Below are 24,788 nucleotides of genomic sequence, written 5' to 3'. Positions count from 1 at the left end.
TCGTCAGTGGTGTAGCTCAGAGGTCATCAGTATGAGCTCGCAATACCCCTTCGTCGCATCGGTCGCTGGACCCAGCGTCGCACACTGTTCTTGGCCGATCCACTTCATCTCAAAACACCGTGACCTCGATTTCACCCAGTGCTTCGAACATGCCTTCCTTCTCCCCGTCCCTCTAGCTCTGGCGATTTCCTTCGGTCTTGCGCAATTGTGGAGTATCCGGGCTAGGTTGAAGAGACAAGCCTTGCAGTGGCACACGAGAGGCAGAGGGAGTGAGAGGTTATGTCGGATAAAAATGGTCAGTCCTTATACATGATTTGCAGATACAGAAGCTGATGTCCGTCCAGTACCTTGTCGGTTTCTCTGGTATCTTAGCTATCAGTTCCTTGTCACTATCACTTCTCTCAGTCAAATCGACTCCCCTGTCCAGTCTTCACTACGGCCTCTACCTCCTTGTCCTCCTCGTCTTCCTTCGCCTTACCTGGCTCAATCATCATACTTCCCGTACCTCTTCTACACTCATTCTCCTCTTCTGGCCCATCTACATCCTTCTATCAGCCGTCCGGATCCGAACAATGATTATCACCGGGGACTTCTCCCGAGAACTCTCACATTCCACTCCTGGAAGACTTGTCCTTGCCCGAGAGATTCTGTGGCTCATAAGTGGAGTTTATGGTCTGGCAGCGTTCTTTTTGGAGCTCTATTCGCCTGAGAAGCGTTGGAAGAGATTCCGATGGACGAAGCCATGGAGCAAAGAAGGGAAGATTCAGCTGGACGACTCTGATTCGGAAGACGAAGCTCTGGACGGTGTCGATGCACTCAACGGCGCTGGTTCTGTGTCCGGGAAGAACGAAGATGGCGATATGGAATGTCCCGTACTCACCGCTAATTTCTACGAAAGACTCACATTCTCCTGGCTCACTCCCATGCTTTCACTGGGTACTCGAAAATTCCTCGGCGAAGAGGACATGTGGTCTCTTCCGCCAAATGACTCAGCCGAGGCATTGTCCGAACGTCTTCAAGCGACCTGGAGTCGTCAACTCGAACTCGTCCGACAGCACAAGAAATCCAAGCCGTCTCTCAAGGTTGCCATAGCGAAGGCATATGGTGGGCCGTACCTAGTCGCGGGTATGCTCAAAGCTCTGTACGACTGCTTGAACTTCCTTCAACCACAGCTACTCAGGTTACTGCTAAATTACGTGTCAAGCTGGGGTACAGATCACCCTATGCCACCGATTGCAGGCTATGCGATCACCCTTTTGATGTTCATCTCTGCTTGTATCGCCACCTCCGCTCTTCACCAATACTTTGATCGATGCTTTGCCACTAGTGAGTGACCGAAGGTTTACCACCCAATGCCGAATTTTGCTAATTAGACAGCCATGCGGGTCAAGGGTGGTCTAGTAACTCTGATCTACTGCAAGGCTCTTGTATTGAGCAACGGAGAAAAGACAGGCAGAACAACTGGTGATATCGTCAATTTACAAAGCGTCGACGCGGTCAGAATTGCCGATCTCGCTCAATATGGGCATATTGCTTGGTCGGGACCTTTCCAGGTGAGTCGATGTTCACAAGTAGGATATGAGCTGACTCGACAGATTATCCTCGCCTTCGTTTCTCTGTATCAGCTTGTTGGATGGCAAGCCTTCATGGGCGTAGCAGTCATGGTCATTTCGGTGAGTCCTTGGGTACCGAAAGTGGCGATGCTGATGGCCAGCTCCCCATCAACACCATGATCGCCAAATACAGCAAAAAGCTCCAGCGGCAACTCATGAAGACCAAGGATGTCCGAACCAGAGCCATGAACGAGATCCTGAACAACATCAAGTCCATCAAGCTATACGGCTGGGAGAAGGCTTTCTCCGAGAAAGTACTTGATGCTCGTAACAATCACGAACTTCGCATGCTCCGACGGATCGGTATCGTTCAATCGATGAGCAATTTCTTTTGGGTCGCCGTTCCTTTCCTCGTGGCTTTTGCGACATTTGCGACTTTCGTAGCCACTAGTTCGAGGGCATTGACAAGTGAAATCATCTTCCCGGCTATCTCACTCTTTCAACTTCTGAGTTTCCCCATGTCCGTCTTCTCCAACATCATCAACAGTATCATCGAAGCTGTCGTTTCTGTTGCTCGATTGGAGGACTTTTTGGCAGGCGAAGAGCTTGATCCTACCGCGCGGGAAGTCATATCGCCAGACCTGGACCCTCAAGGCGAACCAAAGACCGGTGATGTGGTTGTCACTATCAAAGGAGGAGAATTTAGGTGGCTCAAGGACTCTCCCGAATCAATCTTGCAAGACATTGACCTGACCGTCCAGAAAGGTGAATTGCTAGCCGTCATCGGTCGAGTAGGGGATGGCAAGTCAAGTCTACTCTCCGCTCTTCTAGGTGAAATGACCAGATCCGACGGACGTGTGACCATCCGAGGTGACGTCGCCTATTTCAGTCAAACATCTTGGATCCTCAGCGCTACTGTCAAAGACAACATTGTCTTCGGGCATCGTTTTGATCCCGTTTTCTACGATCAAGTCCTCGACGCATGCGCTCTTCGATCAGATCTCGCCGTCTTACCTCAAGGACACATGACGGAAGTCGGTGAAAAGGGTGTATCCCTGTCTGGCGGTCAAAAAGCACGAATTGCTCTCGCGCGAGCATGTTACGCCAGGGCGGATATCTATTTACTTGATGATCCTCTCAGCGCAGTGGACGCACATGTCGGCCGTCATATCTTCGACAAGGTTATCGGTCCTCATGGTTTATTGAAGAATAAAGCTCGTATCTTCTGCACCAACGCTGTCAATTTTCTACCTCAAACAGACCAAATAATCATGCTACGGCGTGGGATTATCCTCGAGCGTGGGACTTACGACGATGCCATGTCCAACTCGTCATCGGAATTCTACAAACTCATCACTGGTCTCGGGAAACAAACGGCCAAAAGTGAAGATGACGACAGTGGAGCCTCCAGTCCCACGATCACGGAGAACATTCCGGAAGATGAAGATGCTATCGAAAGTGAAGATGATTCCCTCGAAAAACATAACCAGATCAGACGTCTGAGCACAGCGACCATGCGACGTGCTTCCTCCGTTTCTCTTCGCCAAGCCAAACGTGACGCTCTGCGTGATCTGAGGGAGAGCGCGAAACCGAAAGAACATTCAGAAAAAGGGACTGTCAAAAGGGAAGTGTATAAAAAATACATTTCCGCTGCATCCGGCACCGGCGTTGTCTTGTTTTTAACTTTCATGGCTGTCGGTCAAGCATCAAGTATCATCTCAAATTACGTCTTACGATTCTGGGCACGACAAAACTCCAAAGCAGGAACTTCAACTCAGATCAGTTTGTACCTCACAGCATATGGTGTAGCTGGGATAACATCCGCTCTTCTCAGTGTGGGAAGTATGGCTCTATTGAAACTTCTTTGCGCTTTGAGGAGTAGTAAGAAATTGCATGATGATAGTTTTGCAGCCCTCATGAAGAGTCCACTTAGTTTCTTCGAGTTGACACCCACCGGTCGAATTCTCAATCTATTCTCAAGAGATATCTTCGTCATTGATGAAGTTCTTCAACAAGCTATTGGTTCTTTCGTTCGTACGGTGAGCACTTCTCTCAACACGTTGACGCGGATAGCTGAACAGACAGATTGTGGTTGTGCTAGGTACAATGGTAGTGCTGGCGATTGGAGGACCTGCCGTATTACTGGTCTTCATTCCTCTAGGATACATCTATCGTATGGTCATGAGGTAAATCTTCATCATCCTACTATGCCAGTCTTACTAATGTAAAGCTACTACCTCGCGACATCTCGAGAATTGAAGCGATTGGATGCCATCTCTCGTTCTCCCATCTTTTCATTCTTCGGTGAAACACTTGCTGGTCTTCCAGTCATCCGCGTGAGTTCCTGTCGGTTATATCCGAATCAAATGACTGACTTGATGTAGGGATTCGGACAATCTCGTCGGTTCATTGCGAATAACGAAGCTCGTATCGACCGAAATATGGCATGTTACATGCCAGCCATGACTATCAACCGTTGGCTGGCTGTCCGACTGGAATTCTTAGGAACCTGTTTGATGTTTTCTACCGCTGTGGTGTCCGTCACTGCGCTCACAGTGTCCAACAGCGTCGATGCTGGTTTAGTGGGGTTGATGATGACTTATACTATTTCAGTCACTGGTGTTTTGGTGCGTGTTTCTGCATGCCATGCTTGGTCTTCTTCTCTGTCCTTCCACTGCATGCAATATCGACAATCCCTACTGTATATTGACAAGTTTCTTCCTTCGGCTCTTTGCAGCTGACCACCTCCACGACACAGGGAATCCTCGGACAGATATATCACGGGTAGATGACCTGAACTGACAAACAGAATTGGCTCGTGCGTAGTGCATCGGAAGTGGAACAGAACATCGTATCAGTCGAACGTGTGCTGTCTTACGCCGATCTGCCATCTGAAGCTCCTGCCGAGATACCCGATAAGAAGCCTCCTGCATCTTGGCCAGAACATGGGTCGATCGAGTTTGAGTATGTCGAGTTCTCTTCAGCTCTCCTCCTTTTCTCCGCCGTTCTCCCCTTTCTTCAGTCGTTCTTGGAGCGCTTGACAGTGACACCTTCACACTCTCGTCCCTTCTGTCATGGCTCATAAGTATGAGACTTCGTACTGACCCGCAGAAAATTCTGTATGCGCTATCGACCTGAACTCGACCTCTGTCTGCGTGAAGTCAGCGTCAAGATAGATGGTGGTGAGCGAGTAGGAGTTGTGGGTCGGACCGGTGCCGGTAAAAGTTCCTTGACATTGGGACTGTTCAGGATATTGGAAGCTACCAAAGGGAGAATTTTGATCGATGGAGTGGATATCTCTACTATTGGTTTGAGAGATTTGAGAAGTATCATTTCGATCATTCCCCAAGATCCCCAGTTGTTCGAGGGTTCCATCAGGTTGGTAGTCTTGCCACCTCTCCCTTCTTCATTTGCTCTTGTCCCCTCCATGTCTTCTCCTGATTCCCTCTCTCTTTGTCCCGCCTCCATCTCACATTCCCTGCTCTCTCGTCGCTTGACTCTGTATTTTTTGATGCGTTACAGCATCCAACTTGATACTGATATACAGGACCAATATCGACCCTACCAACACTTACTCCGACGCAGATGTCTGGCAAGCCCTCTCCCAGGCTTATCTCAAAGAGCACGTGATGACCAAGATGGGTGGTACTCTCGATGCTGAGGTGACAGAAGGTGGCGGTAGTGAGTATAGTCTCCCTCTGTTCCGCCTTATTCTTCGGCGATCCTTGACTCTACTCTCCCCATAATCCACTGCCCATCATATGCGACTCACGACCCAACGACGGGTTAGGGGAGATAAAAGTAAGTAGACATGGCCTGACATACAGACTTGAGTTCAGGTCAACGTCAATTGATATGTTTCGCTAGGGCATTACTACGACGCACAAAGATCTTAGTATTGGACGAAGCTACGAGTTCTATCGATTTAGAAACTGATGAAGCTGTCCAACAAATTCTCAGAGGTCCCGATTTCAAAGGTGTCACAACTATCACTGTCAGTCATATCTTTCAACCCTCCTCTAACATACCCTCTGAATCTCTGTCGTCCTTCTTCCTCTCACATGTACACTTTCTTTCCACGTATGACATGACCCATTTGACGAGATTGCTCACACTTCTTTTGGGATTTTGTGATGGGGGGAATGTCAACTTACCGTCAGATCGCCCATAGGATCAACACCATCATGGATAGTGATAAAGTTTTGGTCATGTCTGAAGGTCGAGTTTCCGAATACGACACACCAGAGAAATTACTCGAGAACCCCAATTCGGTGTTTTACTCTCTTGTCAACGAAGCGGGATTGGGAGGTAAATAGATGTTTTTCATTATACTTAGATATATGCATGCAGTATTAGCGTTCGCTGAGTGACTGGTCATCAGAGTATCAGCTGTCAATCGGTGCTCGTCATACGATTATACCCCTCTTGTTTGTTGATCTCGCGATCGTCTCCCTCACTGGCTTGGCGTTGATGCGATAGAGCCAGTCTTCAGCACTATTCAGGACGAGAAAGTTTCTGAGGGGTACCCGTGGAGTACTAGTACTCGTACAACAAAGTCCCACGTATAAGGGGGTGTAAGTGCACTGATTACTTGACATGATGTTGATATAGCAGGCCAGATTGTACATATTTCGTGAAACTAAATACTTCAGAGGTAATAGCAACTTTTTCCCAAATGAAAAAAACTCCTCATTCCAAACCAAACTTGATCTTCACTTTCACTCATCCTCATCCTCCGACTCCTCCTTGGCCTTCTTGGCTTTCTTAGTGGGTTTACTGGACAATTTCGCCTTTTTACTAGCAGGCTGATTCGTCAGTCTTTCAATCTATCGATATGCTCGGAGAGAAACTGAACATACCTTGACATCTTCATCTTCGTCTTCATCTTTGATATTTTTTCCTCTTTTACTTGTCGATTTCCCCTTACTCTTAGGTTTCTCCTCTTCCTCTTCTTCATCTTCGATTATTTTTCCCTTCTTGCCCTTTTCTTTCTGACTCTCTTTCTTAGGTTTCTCCTCCTCTTCGTCACTTGATTCAGGTTCAGGTTCTGACTTTGACTTTTTCCCCTAAACATCAGCTTTTGAGATTGCTTTCTCTCAGAGACAGACTTTAGGAGCTTTGGGTCTGGTTTTCTTAGGAACATCATCATCATCACCCGCACTACCAGTAAATGTCTCCGCTTCCTCTTTCTTACTTGCCCTAGCCTTTGCCGTCGTCTACTCATCAGCGGAAGATGGCAGAGTGATGCTTTGACTGACTTTTGTAGACTTAGAGCCGTCTACGTCAACCTCTTCTTTATCTTTGGGGGTCTTTTTGGGCGTTTTCTTTTTCACGGGACTGGAAGATGGTATATCGCCGTCTTCACCATCACCCCCATTTGGGACCTTTGCACTTTCCGGAATATCTTCTTCCGCCACTGATTGGTCAGCTGGAATGAGACAGACGAAATTGAAGCTAACCATGACCGTCTTTGAAGGCTTTGACAACTTTTTCCTGGTAATCTGGACTGCTCATGAGCTCAATCCATCTTTTGAAACATCATACTTCATGGAGACGTGGTATGATTTTATCACTCTGTGTCAATAGCTACATGAGAACTCACGATAGTTCATCAACTAGTCCGTCAGCATCGGGAAGAGAGGGATGAGAGAGACAGAAATCACTCACACCCATCTATCTCTGTTGCTTCTTCGAATTGTCCATGAATGTTACTGAGAACAGCAGGTGTCGTACCTCCTCGTCAGCCTCTCAAAGAAGTGGATAATGGTGAGGATACTGACAACCCCAATGACGCCATTTGAAAGTACCTCGTTCTTGGAATGTTACCCATGTGCCCAGACGCAAAGAGCCTTTCTCAATTTTTGTCCCCTTGCATGGTTTGCCACCTGATGGTCAGCCATATGCCCTTCTGTATCGTATTCGTCTGCATGTCCTTAAGAAGGAGAGAGGAGGGGGCCGAAGGGAAAAGGAGACGGACGAGATTGGTCGTAAACTTACCATTACACTGTGCTCTGTTGCTACTAGCTACTTCTAATCTGTAAGCTGGCATAATGTTATGAGATCTGAGTGAGAAGAAGAAGAAGAAGTCGCATCAAACTGATTTGATGGATTGTGGACAGAGTTTCCCATCGGTTGAGCGGACCTTGTCGTCATACTCTGACTAGGGTCTGTGCGCGATGTGCTGCCACGTGGTCAGGGCCAACCAGGGACGGCTATCGGCGTAGCGTTGTGCTCAACATACTACTTAGCTCCTTGATGCCATCGCTCCTTTCTGTCTCTCCTCACTTCCTTACTTTTCTCACTCTTTCACATACATACATCACCGCCCTACACTCCATTTCCTTTCTCTTCCTACATCCCTTCTTATCAATATAATATTCCTTTTTCTTGTCACTTGGTTGGCAAAAGACGACAGACAGACAGAGCGCAAACACCTCGGTGTCGTTCTCTAACATTTGTCAAAGCTGTCGTCTTGCTTGTATGACAATGGATCCACCGATCCCTCCACCATCTTCATCCCCTCATCACCCTGCTCCTACCGAGCTGCTTTCTTCACCCACACCGACCATCCGCAGTAAACAGCCAACACTCGTTCGACCGTCCTTACCCCTTTCTGCTCTCACTTCGCCTGACAATGCCGAGACGTCTAATTCTGGTAGCGGCACTCGCATCCCTTCTGGGAGTGTCGAGCAGCAACAAGGTCTTGGAAATGGTAGACCAACCAAGCCAAGCATAGAAATCGTACGTCACCCATGTCACCTCTCTTTCTTCACCTTAGACTTTGGCGTTTAAACTCGGAATGGGTCAAATCACCATGCCGTCAATCTGTCATGTTTGGGATTCTTGTTATGACATCAACATAATACACTCGTCGGATCAATACTGATATACACAGCGTCCATCACCACGCGAGGAAGAAGTACCTCAGCAGCACCTGACCATCCCTCGACACAGTGCAAACGTCTCACCAACTCGCTCTATTCAGTCTACCTTAACCGACGACGACTACGAATCCCGGTATCAATCCATGAGTGCTATACCTCCGGGAATGAATGAGCAGACTCCGAGGGCCGGCTCAGGTCTACGCGGTCAGCCTCATACGGCCGTCGGGAGTAGCTACGGCTCACCAGACGCACGACATGTCCACGGCAGCAGCGCCGGAAGCACCGGTCCTAGGGCGGCGAGAATAGTGAGAAATCACACATCCACCGCCCATCCTGTTTCATATCCTCTCAATCCTGCCAATGCGTCTTTCAATGCCAACAACTATGGCTCGATGGCCAGATCTGTATCGAAAACTAGACCACCATTACCTCGTAACGTCAGTGGAGGACTAGGGGCCGAGACGAAGCAGGACAAGACGGAACAAGATGATGAGGCCGCAGAAATGGACCGTGGGATCGACCTGATCAGGCGAAGGCAGATTGCCAGACGAGCAGCTAGACGGGCGAAAAAACAGGAAGATCTGAAAAGACGGTTCGCTGCTGGTGAAACACCGCCGGAGCTGTCCGCTCCACCCTCAGCTTTACTTGGAGAAGCATTCGGAGATCAGCAATTGCGGACAGGAAGATCGGTCTCTCGGACGAGAGCAAGTTCGACACAAGGCCGGAGATTGCCCAGCGCTGGATATTTTGACACGATGTCGACCGCGGGCAGTCGCGATGGCACTGCTAGCCCTTACGACGAGATGCGAGCTGCCTCCATCTACTCCAGTACCGAAGACGAAGAAGAATATCTTCAAGATGTGATGAGCGCACTAGGCGATGAAGTACCAGAGGACTACACACCTGGAGTTGGTGTGGAAGAAGAGGAAGCTCGCGTTGATCGAGATGAAGGGAGTGTGGATGACGAAGAAGACGCTAGTGGTGAAGGTGATGACGAAGCGGTGACGATGAGAGATCGCCAGGATGTGAGTCAAAAACTTTCGACATGTCTCTGATCACTGATATCTTAGGCCATCAATATCGAACATCCCTTCGGTCTTCCCATCTGGAAACCGGCTCTGTACCGCAAATCCCGCACTGTGACTCGAAATGCGGAGTCGGCACTACATTCCATACCCTCCGCTGCCGCAGAAAGGCATCTTCTTCCCGGTAACATCTTCTGGGTCTTGGCCTTTGGTTGGTGGCTTTCACTCCTCTTCCTTGTTGCGGCGATCCTGGTAGGCGGCGCTGAAGTACTCGGTGGAGGTCGGGGTGGCTACGCCAAGACTCTCCGTGGCTTATCGTGGTACATCGTGTGGCCTTTTGGGAAGTACGTCGAGGGAGAGGGGGCTCCGGATGGAGAAACCTCTGTAGAAGGATCAGATCATGAGGGAACGGAGAATGGGGGACATTATGGAGCTGTCGAAGACCCTGGATCACCTCTGAATGGCAAACAGCAGAGGCAGCGTGAAGCTTCGGACGGTGCTGGATCCATCAGAACATTACGACCCGGCGCCCAACACTCGGCTACTGTAACAACTTCAGACGGAGCAAATACCCCGACAAATGATTCCGGGACCACGGTTCGGCCTCGACGAGAACCCACCGTGACGTTCGCTACCGACACTATCCGAACCTCCAGTTCTCGCATGACCAATGATTCCGAAGGGCAACCTTTACTATCGAAAGAAGGCTTCCGTCGACCACGAAGGAAACGTGCAAAATTTCTCGGTCGACTGGTGTATTGGCCCGCCTTTCTCATCATGGTTGCACCGGTCATGCTGATCGTGTGCATTCTGTGCTGGGGAGGTGTCATCACAATTCCCATGGCCAAGCTCACCTGGGCTCTACTCAAGTTATTGTATTTCCGACCTCTCGAAATAAACTTTCGATCCGCGCCCCATATCTCCGTCCCAACCCCTCATGAGTCTCCTGTTGTTGACGAGGGCGTGGAAAACCCTGACTTGTCCGGATCTTCGACAGCTGTAGCCGACAACAGTTCCCCATCGGGTTTCACGATGAAGCAAGCTCGCTTGCATGCTGGTCAGCTTGCACCTACCGCAGGTCCGGATTCGACTGTTCTTCTCTGTACCTATCGCGCTGTGGGATTGCAGTATTATAAGTACACTGTCGGCGGTGTGAATATCATTTTCATAAATCTCCTACCTCTCGTCTTCTTCACAATCTTCGACGGTTTCGTTCTTCTTCGCATCGTTGAACATGGTCATAAACATGGTCACATGCCTTCACCCTTCATGGCTGCTATCACCAACCCTGGACTCATCTTCGTGCTGGCTCTCGCTAGTGTCATCCCTCTGTCTTACTTTATCGGCATGGCTGTTGCCTCCATCTCAGCACAATCGTCGATCGGTGTCGGTGCTACCATCAACGCTACATTTGGGTCTATCATTGAAGTCATTTTGTATGGAATCGCTTTGACGCAAGGTAAAGGCAAGCTTGTGGAGGGATCCATCATTGGCAGTATCCTCGCCGGAGTGCTGTTGATGCCAGGCGCAAGTATGTGCTCTGGTGCTGTTCGGAGGAAGGAGCAGAAGTTCAATGCGAAGAGTGCAGGCGTGACGAGTACGATGTTGATCATGGCGATCATTGGGACGTTGACGCCGACACTTTTCTATCAAACTTACGGATCGGTGGGTAAATCCTCCGCTTGACGACCTATAGCTTATGACAGTTCGAGTTGCATTGTGAGGGCTGTCCTGGTGATAGTAACCCAGGTACGGCTCCACCTACTACTCAGTGGCAGTGCGATCACTGCTATTATGAGCATCCCGATCCTGCAAATGATACTTTTTACCAAGAGAAGGTTAAGATTCTCATGTATTTCTGTGCGGTCATTTTGTGCCTGGTAGGTCTCCCCAGAAGTAGCAAATTGAGCTCATATGGCAGTCGTACTTTATCGGATGTCTGTTTTCACTTAAAACTCATGCGGCGCAGATATGGACGGATCCTAAACCCCTTATGCGAGCCGACGAGATTTCTCATCTTCACCCAGCCGTCCGTCAGACCTTGCGTCAGCGTATCACTCCCGAGGCACTCTTGCAACACGTCCTCCCTATGCATCGAGATGGTTCTTCGACACCAAGACACGGAGGTCCTCAGTCACCTCGGGCAACAGTACGAGGAAGAGTGGGAGAGTCGCTATTGGATCGACGTGCGGCAAGCGGTCCATCTAATTTACCGGCCGGATATACGCCTCTGCTCGAAGCTATCACACAGAAGATCAAACAAGAGAGCCTTACTCCCATGCGTCTTCCCTCCTCGTTGACCGCGCCAATCGAAGAGAGAGATGAACAGCAGCTACCTTTGGTGCACAAAGGGTCGATCATATCCAACGTAATGGCAGATCGACATGCTCCTAACGAGGCGGAAGCAGAGGAGGAGGGAGGGGGCCATGAAGGACCAAGTTGGACCAGGGATGTCAGTACTGCTGTGCTTCTAGGATGTACGGTGTTGTACGCCGGTATCGCGGGTAAGTTGCGTCGATCGGAGAATGATTTTTAGCTGATGAATACAGAGGTTCTTGTTGACGTTGTGGATGTAGTCCTTCAAGGCTCTGGGATCGATGAGAAGTTTTTGGGCTTGACGCTTTTCGCTCTAGTACCGAATACGACGGAATTCATGAATGCCATGTCGTTCGCTCTAAATGGAAATATCGCTTTGAGGTGAAGTATCTTTCTCTTCTAAGTCCCATCCATATTGAGCGTTCAACAGTGGAAGAATAAAAGCTGACGAATAGTATGGAAATAGGTTCTGCCTACGCCCTTCAAGTCTGTCTCGTCCAGATCCCCTTCTTAGTCGCTTTCAGCGCATTTTATGACCCACGTCGGATGGGTGAAGGTGTTGACACGTTCACCCTCATCTTCCCCCGATGGGATGTCATCGCCATTATCCTCAGTATCTTCCTTTTGACTTATACGTATATCGAGGCGAGGGCGAATTATCACCGTGGCAGTATTTTAGTTCTTTCGTGAGTGTTTCGTTATCTAAACCCACTTTCGTCGCATTCAAACTTCTCGTGGACACTTTGAAAAGCTTCCAACGTTGCTGATGCATAGATACCTTGTCCTGATCATGGGATTTTACTTTGCCCCTCCTCGGACACAAGAAGGTACAGATACGGAGTATCTCGTCCCTCCTGAATCCATCTCGTTGGCGTTGTCGACTGCTGGGAAGGGAATCAAGGCTGGTCTGACTAAATTGTGGGCTTGAGTAACCTAGAAAGAAGTCTTAATGGGTCCCCAGGCAAATTGAACCCATGCCGTCCCGGCTTTCATGTTACGTGAGTGGGTTGGGGGAGTAAATGGTACGACGATTGAGTTTTACGACAGCATTTGAGATGCTAATGACGACTTTTGACGATTGATCAATGTAGCATGCATGTCTGTGTTTGTGTTCATAATCTTCCTCCTTTCCAACAGAACACTGTCCGTGGTCGTAGAATACCATCAGACATCAGACACAGTGGCTTGATTCGGACGGATCTTCCTTTCATCTTTGATGGTGCATGGTGGATGATCCGGCGCCATGATGAGAGATCGACCTTCGTGCTCGGACTGAAAGAAGAGGTTGAGGGGTAGGGATGTCAAGTTCGGGAGCCCATGTGAATCTTGGCAAATGGCTGAAATAGAACTCAAGGCCTATCGGGATACGACGGATGTGAGCGAGAAAGAGGTAGGAAACCCGAGCGGTAAGTATGCCGGTCTGAGCCCACCCACAAAAACGCCAAGAAAAAGAGGTCACAACTTGGTCTAGCCCATCTGCGGGGGCCCCTCTGAAATTTCAGGGAAAAGAGGATCAGATCTCAAAGGGGCTTTGTCCCTTTATCCCTTTTTCCCGCTAGTAAGAGTAAGGCACATAAGCTGACCTGCTCCAAAATCCCTACTCGACCGTGCCGTTCAAGCTGTGGCCGTGCAGCACAAGACGGGTATTCTAGTGGCTAGTGACCCGGTCGCGGTCGTAAGAATTAGACATGCATGAGAAAGAGTGCGTCAGCTTATACTCTCTACCTCTACCTTCTACACCTTTCCACCAACATCCAACATCTAACTTCCTCACTTTGCTGACTGTTTGATAAAAAATCAAAGAGAAAGATTAATCATCTTACCTCGTCATAGATTATCAATCCCTTTGTCCTTTTTCTTTTACCCTTAATCTTGCTTTTTGTCGGAGGTACGCGGTGCTAAAGGTCAGAAAACGTGATAATAAAGTCACCATCACAAATTATCACAGGAATTCATTCCGTCATATCACTTGGACAAGTTTGACAGTTTTTGTCTTGGCAGGACATTTATTACGTCTCTCATACTTTTTGGTTCCTCCACACACCGCTTTTACAATACCCACTCTCGATATCATATACTTCTTGGTCTTCGAACATCCTAAGATTGTGCATACATATCAACAGTTAGGACATAGAGCGAAGAAATATACAAGGTGGAATAAGTACTTGAAATTTCGGGTATTTGGATTATACTCTAGAGTGGGGAAGTCTGACTAGAATAAATCTTCATATCCCTTCCAGCCCCACTCTCCCCTTCCCCACCATCCCACCATCCACGAACTCTCCACGACATACAACATACTAATACATCTGCCAACAAACAACGTATCGGCATAACCGCAGTTTCGCTTGTATATCTTTCCTCTATCAACTTCGGACATTCGGAATCCGCTCAAGATAATTCAACAACGTTAACGAGACGCAAGTTTGTCCACCACCAGACAAGCATAATCTTCAACTTCACTCGAGGCACACGTTCACCACTTTGCCACCCCATTCCACATTGAACATTCACTTTCCCTCCCTTTGGCTTTCAACTATCTCTTTTCATATCACAAAATGACAACTTCACTTTCTTCTTCCCCTAACGCCCAAGGTTCTCTACTCTTCTCACGCTCTCAATCCGACAATTACCCACGAGCTGGTATCCTCCTCAACGCACACGAAATCGATTCTTCACCACCCCGTCGTACTTCTCCTCCTTCTTCCCCTCTTTACCCAGTATCCGGCCAACCAAATCACATCATCATCCCCTCTGGTCAACTTTCCCCTGGAAATGGGATAGACAGAATTGGAGGTCAATCTTCAGCTCCTATTTCCCCAGGAGGTCATACCCCTAAAATCCGTTTTGCACCTTTACCAGACCCAAAAAGACCTCGATCGTTGAGTACCGGACGGAATGTCGCTTGGGTCACTTCGATGGCTCCGAATGGAGATAGGACAAAGGCGATAGCGATCAGAGGTTTGGAACATGAATCTTCACCTGAATATGAGGAGGAGGTGCTTGACGAGACGGATGCTGCTGATGATGCGGAAGATGAGGATGGGGAACCGGGAAGGGGAAGAAGATGGAGTAAATCTATAGTTAGTGGAAGTTGGAAAGGTACCAAAAAGTTGTTGTTAGTAGGAGGGAGTAGTAGTACTAGTAAAGATGAAGGGTATGCTAGTGGTGCACCATTGAAGAAGAGTGTCAGTACGGGAGGATTGATGGGATCGTAAGTTGTTTTTCTTCTCCCTCTCTTGTCCACATTGGGTTCTACACATACATACATCACCTCCCTTTTCATCACCTACCTTCCCTTTCCATGTCCATTTGTCTCAAGGTATCTCGGACTCTTGGAGTCTAAGGTCAATGGAGGAAGGTCATCATTCCACAGAATTGACCTCCAGATCCCCATTCAGATCCACGAGCGAAAGGGAAAGAAGGAAATCCATGCAAGGTGGTTCACCAGCCCGAGTAAACTCCGTCCTATCTCCAAAACACAACATTCATCCACCTGAACATCGTCGTAACTCCTCTCTCGATGCACTACATCAACCCACCGCAATCTTAGGTTCATCTCCCACAGGCGTCCGCATGCTCAACGGAAGGATTTACGGGACCCGTCGTGCTGCCGAGCGAGAGAAAGAAGAAAGACTTCGTAGGGAAAAACTCGAACCTGCATTTATCGAATGGGGTCATCATAGACCTATAGCCAGTCTGGGAACTGAACCCTCTCCATCCAATTCGGGATTTTTAGAGGAAGAAGGTAGTGGAATGGAATGGGTTAAAAGAAGAAGAGAAGCTAGAAAACGTCGAGAAGCTGAGGAAAGAGAAAATGCTATGAGAGAACAACAATCTAATTCTGAAATGGACGATACACCTCAGGATGATGGTTTGAGTAGTAGTTCTTCTAGTGATTCTTCCCTCGATCCTAGGAGAACAAGTGACTCAGCACCTTTGGTCACACCGAATTTGAAGACAGCGGATTTACCACCCACCCCTATTATAAGAGTCTCGGAAGCTTCGGTGGGACAGAATAGCGAGGTGTCAAGTCCGATGGATGAGAAAATGTATAGTCCACCTATCGCTATAAATATCGCACCGCAGACTCCTAGACTGGGGGATGGAGGTGAAGCCAGGGACGTTTTTGATGATGAAGGTTCAGGTGATGAAGAAGATGAAGAGGGGGATGGGGATGGGGAAGGGGAAGGGGAAGGGGATGACAACGATTTCGAAGAGGACGAAGAGGAAGAAGAGGAAGTGACTAGGTGAGTCGCTGTTTGTTGTCTTTGCTACTTCATAACTCTTCACTTCCCCAACAAGGAGCACACCCTTACTTTCCTCAGCATTACGATTTTTGTTGTCATTGCAAATGGGGGTGATTTGGCTGACCAGTAGAACTACAGCTTCGGCAGCAGGAATTGAAGTTGTCAGTCGACACCGAAAGTGAAAATCAAAAAACGTGTATAATTGAACTTTCTTCTCTGGAATAATTGAGATACAGGAAAGTTTTTGGCATATGTACGACTTGAACAAGCGGTTTGGAAAAAAAAGTTGTATAGGATAGGTTTTGTAAGTTACTCATAGGCTAGGTTGTACGTTGATATGTGCATGGTTCTTTTCACTCTGCGTTGTGATCGATGAATACTCACCTTGAATCACTTTGGTACATTTCTATCAAGTTAGTCAAGCTATGTGCACAAGCAATTCTGTGCACAAGCATGTCTACTGTAGGAATACTGCATCCACCCATGAATCCAGACCGCCGGCCCGCCGGCCCCTGCCGTCGTACGCCGTACTTGCCGCCGTTGCGTCCGCACTGGGCGGGTGACGTCTGTCGATCGCACGAAACACAACTCTCCTTTGCAATCCTTTGGTTGATTCCCAAGCTTCCTTTTTACATCTTCTTGGCGGATCCGTACATAGATCGTATAGACCAGATAAATATTTGTCTGTACATATTCATCAGCATTTTCAGTGTCCTGTATACAACTGTATAATAGGGTTTTCAAGTTTCCTTCGGTTTAGATAGAAGATCGTAGATCGTAGAGGTGATCTTTTACATTCCTTATGTCCCATCATCGACTGCCACATTGGCTAAATCAACGTACTCTCACTTCACATTTCCGTAAGTGTTCAGACGATCGACAATCTTTCCTCTTCATCAACCCCTCCGCCCTCCGACTTTCAGGATTCAGGGATCAGGGATACTATGTAGTTTGAGACATGTCTCGATGCTGAGAAATAAGAAGGGAAAGAAATGTTCCCACTGATGAATAGTATTCGGACCATATGTTTTCTTCCCACTTTTAGCTGCTTTCACTTGGTTAGGAGGTTTATTAGCTTTATTGGGATTATGGGTACATGATGGTAAACCAAGATATGAAAGTGATGAAGCTAGTGTGGTTTTTATTTCAGATACTGGCGCTGCGCATAAAGTGAGTAAAATTTTGATACATCTGTCCTCATCCCTTCCACTTTGATTAATCTTCGTATTCCCCCCTGTCACCTATCCTTCCAGGAGTTACCTATCATCAGAAACTCATAGATGCTACCTTGGGGCGGTCAGCTTCGACACTTCGGCCCCGATTGATTCCGGAGGTCTATGTACTGCTTCAGTGCGAGAACGAATATCACCAATGAAAGCTGTAGCATGATGAAGACTCAAGAACGGTACGAGATGGAATGGGACGAAATTGAAGATGGAAAAAGACGAGATGATGCGGGAAGAGCAGGGAATAGGAGAAGAAGCAGCTCGCGCGAAGAAGGTATATCAAAGCTCACGACCAGACCCTGTTCATATGTATATGCTGCGTCACCTCGGCATTTTACATATCATCTCTCTTCGCTGAAAGATGGTTGAGACATGAAGATCGTCTTCCTACCGACCTACGAACAAGGGAGAAGGTGTTTGGTGAGTTCGGAAGAGATATTTCGGACTTGGGCTAAATGTCAGATTGGTTAGCTATTGTTTTCTGTATTTTTGGATCTGCAGGATTGATCTTGTTGTCCGTTGTGAGTGTGTCTTTTGTTTACTCCAATGGTCCATGTCTCTGCACGTATGCTTTTGGTACTTGAAACAGAAAAACAACCCCGGCCCCATTTTCCTGATACACAGGGGTAATCAAGTTCGAGATGAGCCGGGATGGAACGATATCTGACCTCAGTTTGACGCTTTCAATCACGGACGGATTCATTGGAGTATGACATTGGTATTCATCGTGTGTATAGCCCTATCTGCCATCTTCCAGACAGGCGAAGTGGTAAGTTACCTCCGACACCCAACCTTCAAGCTAATCCCCAGTGGTCGCTACACAAAGATCACCCTGATAGAAAAAGTCTCTTGAGAAATTCTGTATATAAAATGGCCGTCGTCCTCCTTGCCGTTGTCTGTGCCATCGCTTTCGGCGTGACATATGCTTATGTGAGTCTCGTTCCCCAGCTCACCATAACCTTCTCTAGATCGAATTGAAAACCAGGATATCCCAGATCAACGAAAAGAAAAAAGAGATGAGCTCATGGGTGCAGTGTCACGGTAAATCAACCCCTATCAAAGGTCACACAAGTCAACAATGCAATCGCGTCTCTTCAGCTTCCGCCGCTCTTGAATGGGCCATCGCCTTTATCCTCTTCTTTTATTTTCTCACGCTCGCAGCCGATCTGTGGCCAGCTGGGAAATCATCCCCTCGCTATATGCGTCGTCTTGCTCGATGGCAAGAGAGTCGTGGAGAAGGTCACGATTTCACGGGTCGAAGAGCTTTCGGGATCCATCCTGAGAGATGGCAATCTAGAGCGCAGAGGTGGATAAAAGAGATGACAGCACGGAATCAAGGCTCAAAAGCGGAAACAGCTAGTGAAGCACCCATGATGCGACAAGTGTGATTTGTACCATGTACCATGTAGCCAGCCATGTAGCTTTTCTTCACTCTCACGATGAGATCGCAGCTTTATTCAAAATGACGCTCTGACGTCACACATCATGTAACCCTGACTCCAAAATTACCCAAAGAGGCAATAACCGATGCGTCGGTGAATAGGTGATGGCGTAGGTCGGCCACTCTCCACCCACCACACTGCTTCCCGCTCCCTCTCTCTCTCTTACACCTCACTCTATATCTACCCCACATCGGGAACAGTGGCAACTACAAACTCCCATCCATATACCTTTCACACCACATCATCAACGATGAGCAGATTCGATACCGTATCTAGGACTGAGAGTAGGGCTGGGTCCGCCATCTCTCGAAATCAATCCCTGGTCAGTCCACGTTTAACTACTCGCTCCATCTCCTCCAATCCATACATATCGATCGATGCTCATTCACAACAGATCAAGAAGAATACTGCACCTCATGAACTCAAGCCATCCGACATTCTCATCGAACGTTTCACAGCATGGAAACAAATCGTCAAGATGCTTATCTGTAAGCCTCGCCGTTCAGCCATCTTTTAGTTGTTGCATAACTGACCGCAGCTTACTTTGAGGGTGTCGCCGATATCGAAGCGAACACTAGCAAAGAATTGACTAAACTGGGCGCTGTCATTCAAGTACCTTTCAGGCCTGGGAATCAGTTCTTGGGTGAAGGGGGTATGCAGGTGAGTTGACAATTACACCTTCTCTCTCCCGTCTGTCATTTCTCTTTACCCGTGTAACCGCAAATTGTGCATCTTTGCCCCCATACGTACGCATCGTTGTCATCAGTCATAATTGTATTCACCATGACTGTGCAAATACACGCATGGAAGTTGCTGACCATGACAGGATGTCTTCTACACCATCCGCGACAAGACCCGTCTCATCGCCGACTCGCATTCGTCACTTGCACGAACTATCGAATCGTCCATCGTGCAGCATCTTCAAAAACTTCGCACGGAGATTAAAGCACACGTCAAGAACGTCCAGAATGACACTGGTAAATTGGCGGCTTCGGTCGCTCGTGAGCGTGAGCTCTCCACCAAGGCCATCGCCGACCTTGCTCGCGCTATCGGGTCGGTCAACCACACCCCCATGGCTGTTTCGGCTAAAGAAGACCCCTTTGCTGTCAACATGGCTGTAGTGAAACAACTCCAGAAACAGGTCAGTTTATGATGTTGGAGTATACAGCTGTACTGACAATCAGGTGGCGGAAGAAAACGCTTTGCAGAAGTCCGTCGTTATTATGCAGCAGAACTCTGCCCATTTCGAAGAAGGCATCGTACGTTCCATCCAGTCGGCCTGGGCCACCTTCGACGAATGGCAAGCTCGTATGTCTACATCCGTACAGGAAACCTGGCGTCAACTCGGCGTTAACATGGCGCAACTCATGCCGGACCGTGAATGGATCGCCTTTGCTGCTCGTTCCGACCATCTGCTCGACCCTGAGACTCCTCTCCGTAATCCGGAAATGATCGACTACCCGGGCAAGAACGATCCATCTGTCCTCCCCGTTCATGTGGGCATGCTCGAACGCAAGAAGCGTTTCACCAAGACATACAAGGAAGGATTCTACGTTCTTACCCCTGCTGGTTATCTCCACGAGTACGCATCGTCTGACCCGTCCACTGCCACGCACCCTATCTGGTCTCTGTTCTTGCCTGCTTGCACTCTCGGCCCACCTTCGTCGGCGCAGACGGCCAAGTCGCACAAGTTCCACATTGAAGGTCGCAAGGACGGTACCTCGGCTATCGGCAAAACTCCCGGTGGACGTGGCTTGTTCCGTGGAAGCGAAACGGCTTTTACCTTCCGTGCTCGTAGTCACGAAGAAATGATGGAAGTTTGGAACGATCTTCGTATGCTCGTGGCTAGATACCTCGTGGCGAGCGAACAAATGGATCGTGACGGTATCGTCGCACATGCTGTCCGAGTCGTTGGGTAAGTTTCTTAACACGAAATCATTGCCAAGTGCTGATGATCAGATACGGCGCGTCTGACGAAGAGGAGGAAGGTCTTGAGGACGATGAAGACGAAGAAGGCAGCTCGGTCGAGGCCGAGGAAGATGATATCGAGGAGCCTACCCAAGAAGGGGTCGCCCCTCACGAAGCCGATCACGAAGAGGTCCCGGCATATCATCAAGATGGGGCTGCCCCTGTTGAAGTCGGACCGAATGGCTATGCCGTATGTCATGTCTCCTTTCTTACCATCCGTTACTGATTAGTAGATTGACAAGAAGGAACGCCCAGAGCTCGGGCCCGAGGCGTCCACAGAGTCCAAGCCGTTGACTCGTCGAGAGGAGAAGGCCCCGGCGCGTGAGGAGCCCACAACTGGTGAGGCCCATTCCTCTGCTCCTGGTGCAGGCGCTGGTCCGATGTCCACTGGCGACGCGGATGTGTCGCTAGGCGAAGTCATTCAAGCTCCCTCACCTGTCACTGGCGACTCGCCTGGTCCAGAGCCCGATGCCGAACCCACGGCTGAGGAGCCGCACAACAAGGGCTTGCTCAGCCGGTTCACCGAAAACTTTGTCAAGAAGTGATCCACCGGCGCCTGCATCCAAGCCCTCAACAGAATCCTTCATCTTACCTGCAATCAGTCCACTCCTCTGTCTATATGTCTGCGAATTTGATTGCGATTGTGCTGCGGCGCTGCGTGCTGCATGCTGCATCGTTCATACAGCAACACCTGGACTGTATCCGTCAAAAGCGGGCCCACGATGAACTGTCCGGTTAAACAAGAACCGGTCACTTGGATCACCTCAACGCCGTCCGTCTCTTTACTCCTTCTAAGTTGCTCTTTACTACATCTGCACCACATTCGATCCAACACGATGACGTCTACCTGGCGTCCCTTCCTATCCCCTCAAAGAAGGGCAGCAGTCATCTCCCAAGCTCAAGAGGTGTTATCAGTTTACATCCGACATAGACCAACGGTCCAACGTGTTCTCACCGCCGGGTTCGTGCTTTATTGTTTGGGCACAACATGGCATGGGTTATCAGGGAAGGGAGGGCAAAGAGAGAGTTCCAGAGTACCTAAAAGGGGAAGAGGGAGTGAGTGAATCCTTCTTGACCTCATTCATTCCTCGTATCTTTCAGAGATCCAATTGCTTCCTCGCTGTTCCTCAGCATCATCATCTTCAAATTCCAGTCTTCCCTCCTCCATTCCTCTTCTCGTCCTGTTCATCGGGTTCCCCATCACACGATCTCTTTTGAGTTCTCACTCGTGTGAACCAGACAATCCAGTCATCATCGTTTCTCCTTCTTGATTTCATTTGAGTTCTCACTCGTGTGAACTAGGAAATCTAGTCACCATCGTGGCTTCTTCTGGATGCCCCCTTCGGAATGTGGAAAAGCCAAGGCAAAGTTGGGATGAGAAAAAATTCGATTGTTGACCTTCAGAGGACGGGAAGAAAGTCACCGTCAACGATCCTTTATTCCAACAACGTCTACGAAAACTAATGAGGATTGTCATACCCAGTTTGAAATCTAGAGAGGCTGTAATGTTGGCTCTTCATTCCGCTTTTTTGGTAGGTAGGACGGGAATAAGTTTGTATGTTGCTGAATTGGATGGAAGGTAGGTATTTCTTTTGCCACCGACTGCTGGATTAGAACATTTATTCTTCTCATTTATTCCTGCCTATCTCATACATTCCTTCTCTCGACCATTTTTCCCCTTTAACATCAAGCTCTCAGTGAAGGTTCGACAACCAAAAGGAGGAAGAGCTAATACCTAAGAATCGTCTCCTCTCTCGTCACTGCTCGACCACAACTCTTCCTGATGAACCTCGTCAAATGGCTCTTGGTCGCCATTCCCGCTACATATACCAACTCTATGCTCGAGTACCTACAATCAGAACTTGGGCTTGCGTATCGCACAAGGTGAGTTATATTTTCTGCTCAAGTTGCTGAGCCCAAAGCTCACCTTCATGACAGACTCACGAAACACGCTTTGCAGACTTACCTCGACCCGTTTCCCAATACCGAAGGTGCTGAAGGGGAACAGCTGTTTTACAAACTTGCCAATCTCGATGATCGAGTCAAGAACGCCGATCAATATCTCACCGTGGACATTCAGCAATTTAGCAACAAGCTTGCTGAGATTTACTCCAATATTGCCAAACCTGTGTTGGACGTCATGTATGTGAAGTCTGTCATCAGTATGGGAAGCTGACAGGATAGCCTGTACAATTATCAATTGTCAAAAAATGTCGGTGCAGAGGGTCTAGTACTTTTGACTGTTCTTGTACAGATCAGTGCCGGTCTATGTGAGCTCATCAGTTTTTTCGGGTGATACCATGCTGACGAGGAGTGAGAGCTGTCACCCCTCCCTTTGGGGCATACGCAGCACACGAAGCGACGTTAGAGGGTGAACTTCGTTTCACACATTCTCGTTTGCTAGAATCGGCAGAGGAAGTGGCTCTTTACCACGGCGAGGAATTCGAGAAGAACGTCATAGAGCGAGGCTATTTTGCTTTGGTCAAGCACGTCAACAGAGTACTTCGGATACGCGTGTGGCATGGTATGGCAGAGGAGGGAGTGATCAAATGGGCCTGGGGAAGTTTTGGCTTGATCATTTGTGCCATACCCGTTTTTGCGGGAGGACTTTTGGGGATGGCTCCTGGTGATCTGGGTAGTAGGACTGAAGGTCGGTCCATGCTCATAATGGATGTCATAATCACTGATAATGAGGCTTTGTGACTAACAGAAGATTACTTTTGTCCGCCAGTGATGCTTTCGGTAGGGTCATGTACAGCTACAAGGTGAGTCAATCTATATTCACTTGATGACATGACGCTGAACTGTGTCTAGGAACTGGCAGAACTGGCAGGATACACTCAGAGAGTTTCGGATCTCTTAGACACCATGGACGACGTGAAGAATGGCAAATATCAAAAGAAGCTCGTCTCAAGTGCTAGTGTTGAAGATAACGAGAAGAGTGAGTCAACAATGTCCTGTCACTAGCTGATAGCAGTGTTACAAGGTCGAGGAAAGATAATAGAATCTGAGTCCATTCGATTCGACCAAGTACCCCTGATCAGTCCTAATGGAGATGTCCTGATAAGATCTATGAGCTTTCACGTTGAGCCAGGCAAACATCTTCTTGTGGTCGGTCCTAATGGATGTACGTCGTCAACCTATACTCTGACAACTTGACACATAGCTGATGGATAGGTGGAAAAAGTAGTCTTTTTCGTATACTCGGTGGCCTATGGCCAGTGTACGGTAAGTCTTACCTCGCCCGTTTCACACTATAACACCATGATTTAAGATATGGGATTGATGATGGACAGGCGGAACAGTATACAAACCTCCTTCCAAAGAATTCACATATATCCCACAACGACCCTATCTATGTAGCGGAACCCTCCGAGATCAGATCATTTACCCTCATGAACATTCTCACATGCTCGATCGAGGTGTGACCGACTCGGATCTACTCAGAATTCTTGAAGTCGTGGAAATGGGTCATATTGTTGAAAGAGAAGGTGGTTGGGATAGTCAACGTGAATGGCGTGACGCATTGAGTGGAGGAGATAAACAACGTATAGCCATGGCTAGGTTGTTTTATCATCGACCTAAAGTCCGTATAGAAGCTTTCTTTCTTCTTTTTTTCTGTGCCTCATACACATCACACAGACAGTGATCAGAAGAAATTTCTTTCGTCAGATTAGCTGATGAATAGTATGCGATTTTAGATGAATGTACCAGTGCCGTCACTCTTGAAATTGAGAAAACAATGTATGATCATGCTACCAGTATGTCCATCTTCTCCTTTATCCATAAATACGCTGACCGTATAGATCTAGGAATCACGTTGATGACTGTGAGTCATAGACCTAGTTTATGGAAATATCATTCCATGGTCTTGCAATATGACGGGATGGGAGGTTATGTCTTGTGAGTTGTTTTTCTGTCAGAAGCAGGAGTGATTAGGATTGAAGCTGATCAAGTAGTACCGAGCTTGATGCTGAGAAGAGACTAGCTTTACAGGAAGAAAAACAAGATTTGGAACATAAACTTTTGGAAGTACCAAAACTCCGAGCTAGATTGGAAGAATTACAAGAGCTCAAAGCGGAGAGAAATCGGGTCGCAGCTGCTTCTTGAACAACATCAACTTC

The 24,788-nt window shown here is 48.2% G+C and overlaps 7 protein-coding genes across 7 annotated transcripts; 6 read left to right on the top strand and 1 right to left on the bottom strand.

Annotated features, from left to right (window-relative positions):
• Positions 1-31: 31 nt before the first annotated feature.
• TREMEDRAFT_42049 (uncharacterized protein) lies at positions 32-5,915 on the top strand (the record flags this gene model as incomplete). Its single annotated transcript, XM_007000925.1, has 13 exons — positions 32-295; positions 345-1,326; positions 1,378-1,553; positions 1,596-1,673; positions 1,715-3,592; positions 3,639-3,739; positions 3,784-3,889; positions 3,938-4,180; positions 4,363-4,517; positions 4,665-4,931; positions 5,101-5,234; positions 5,381-5,547; positions 5,714-5,915. The coding sequence occupies 13 exons, from the start codon at positions 32-34 to the stop codon at positions 5,867-5,869; spliced, it is 4,707 nt and encodes a 1,568-aa protein (XP_007000987.1). The 3' UTR covers positions 5,870-5,915.
• A 356-nt stretch (positions 5,916-6,271) lies between these two features.
• Positions 6,272-7,602, bottom strand: TREMEDRAFT_59035 (uncharacterized protein; the record flags this gene model as incomplete). The annotated part of the gene is made up of 9 exons (XM_007001423.1): positions 6,272-6,358; positions 6,413-6,619; positions 6,662-6,769; positions 6,812-6,969; positions 7,013-7,059; positions 7,156-7,168; positions 7,221-7,286; positions 7,334-7,438; positions 7,551-7,602. The coding sequence occupies 9 exons, from the start codon at positions 7,600-7,602 to the stop codon at positions 6,272-6,274; spliced, it is 843 nt and encodes a 280-aa protein (XP_007001485.1).
• A 437-nt stretch (positions 7,603-8,039) lies between these two features.
• TREMEDRAFT_42047 (uncharacterized protein) lies at positions 8,040-12,892 on the top strand (the record flags this gene model as incomplete). The annotated part of the gene is made up of 8 exons (XM_007000924.1): positions 8,040-8,294; positions 8,485-9,462; positions 9,508-11,127; positions 11,169-11,342; positions 11,384-11,966; positions 12,012-12,159; positions 12,234-12,464; positions 12,553-12,892. The coding sequence occupies 8 exons, from the start codon at positions 8,040-8,042 to the stop codon at positions 12,704-12,706; spliced, it is 4,143 nt and encodes a 1,380-aa protein (XP_007000986.1). The 3' UTR covers positions 12,707-12,892.
• A 1,444-nt stretch (positions 12,893-14,336) lies between these two features.
• TREMEDRAFT_59033 (uncharacterized protein) lies at positions 14,337-16,210 on the top strand (the record flags this gene model as incomplete). Its single annotated transcript, XM_007001422.1, has 3 exons — positions 14,337-14,992; positions 15,168-16,028; positions 16,159-16,210. The coding sequence occupies 3 exons, from the start codon at positions 14,337-14,339 to the stop codon at positions 16,208-16,210; spliced, it is 1,569 nt and encodes a 522-aa protein (XP_007001484.1).
• Positions 16,211-16,830: 620 nt separating this feature from the next.
• On the top strand, positions 16,831-18,642 carry TREMEDRAFT_25124 (uncharacterized protein; the record flags this gene model as incomplete). Its single annotated transcript, XM_007000523.1, has 7 exons — positions 16,831-16,888; positions 17,041-17,198; positions 17,551-17,674; positions 17,717-17,775; positions 17,928-18,023; positions 18,065-18,184; positions 18,289-18,642. The coding sequence occupies 7 exons, from the start codon at positions 16,831-16,833 to the stop codon at positions 18,640-18,642; spliced, it is 969 nt and encodes a 322-aa protein (XP_007000585.1).
• Positions 18,643-18,863: 221 nt separating this feature from the next.
• TREMEDRAFT_70839 (uncharacterized protein) lies at positions 18,864-21,209 on the top strand (the record flags this gene model as incomplete). The annotated part of the gene is made up of 8 exons (XM_007001986.1): positions 18,864-19,018; positions 19,091-19,184; positions 19,235-19,356; positions 19,523-19,837; positions 19,881-20,611; positions 20,656-20,854; positions 20,898-21,003; positions 21,034-21,209. The coding sequence occupies exons 1-8, from the start codon at positions 18,947-18,949 to the stop codon at positions 21,207-21,209; spliced, it is 1,815 nt and encodes a 604-aa protein (XP_007002048.1). The 5' UTR covers positions 18,864-18,946.
• A 291-nt stretch (positions 21,210-21,500) lies between these two features.
• TREMEDRAFT_67105 (uncharacterized protein) lies at positions 21,501-24,774 on the top strand (the record flags this gene model as incomplete). Its single annotated transcript, XM_007001858.1, has 14 exons — positions 21,501-21,720; positions 22,069-22,243; positions 22,405-22,548; positions 22,603-22,806; positions 22,849-22,934; positions 22,979-23,314; positions 23,359-23,429; positions 23,479-23,605; positions 23,642-23,791; positions 23,842-23,892; positions 23,961-24,250; positions 24,353-24,425; positions 24,471-24,567; positions 24,624-24,774. 14 exons carry the CDS (start codon positions 21,501-21,503, stop codon positions 24,772-24,774), a joined length of 2,175 nt encoding a protein of 724 aa, XP_007001920.1.
• Positions 24,775-24,788: the final 14 nt, after the last annotated feature.

Source organism: Tremella mesenterica (assembly GCF_000271645.1).
Source record: "Tremella mesenterica DSM 1558 unplaced genomic scaffold TREMEscaffold_1, whole genome shotgun sequence".
In the NCBI taxonomy this organism is placed as follows: Eukaryota; Fungi; Basidiomycota; class Tremellomycetes; order Tremellales; family Tremellaceae; genus Tremella; species Tremella mesenterica.
Note: the sequence above shows the minus strand (reverse complement) of the source record. Positions and strands in the feature narration are given on the sequence as shown.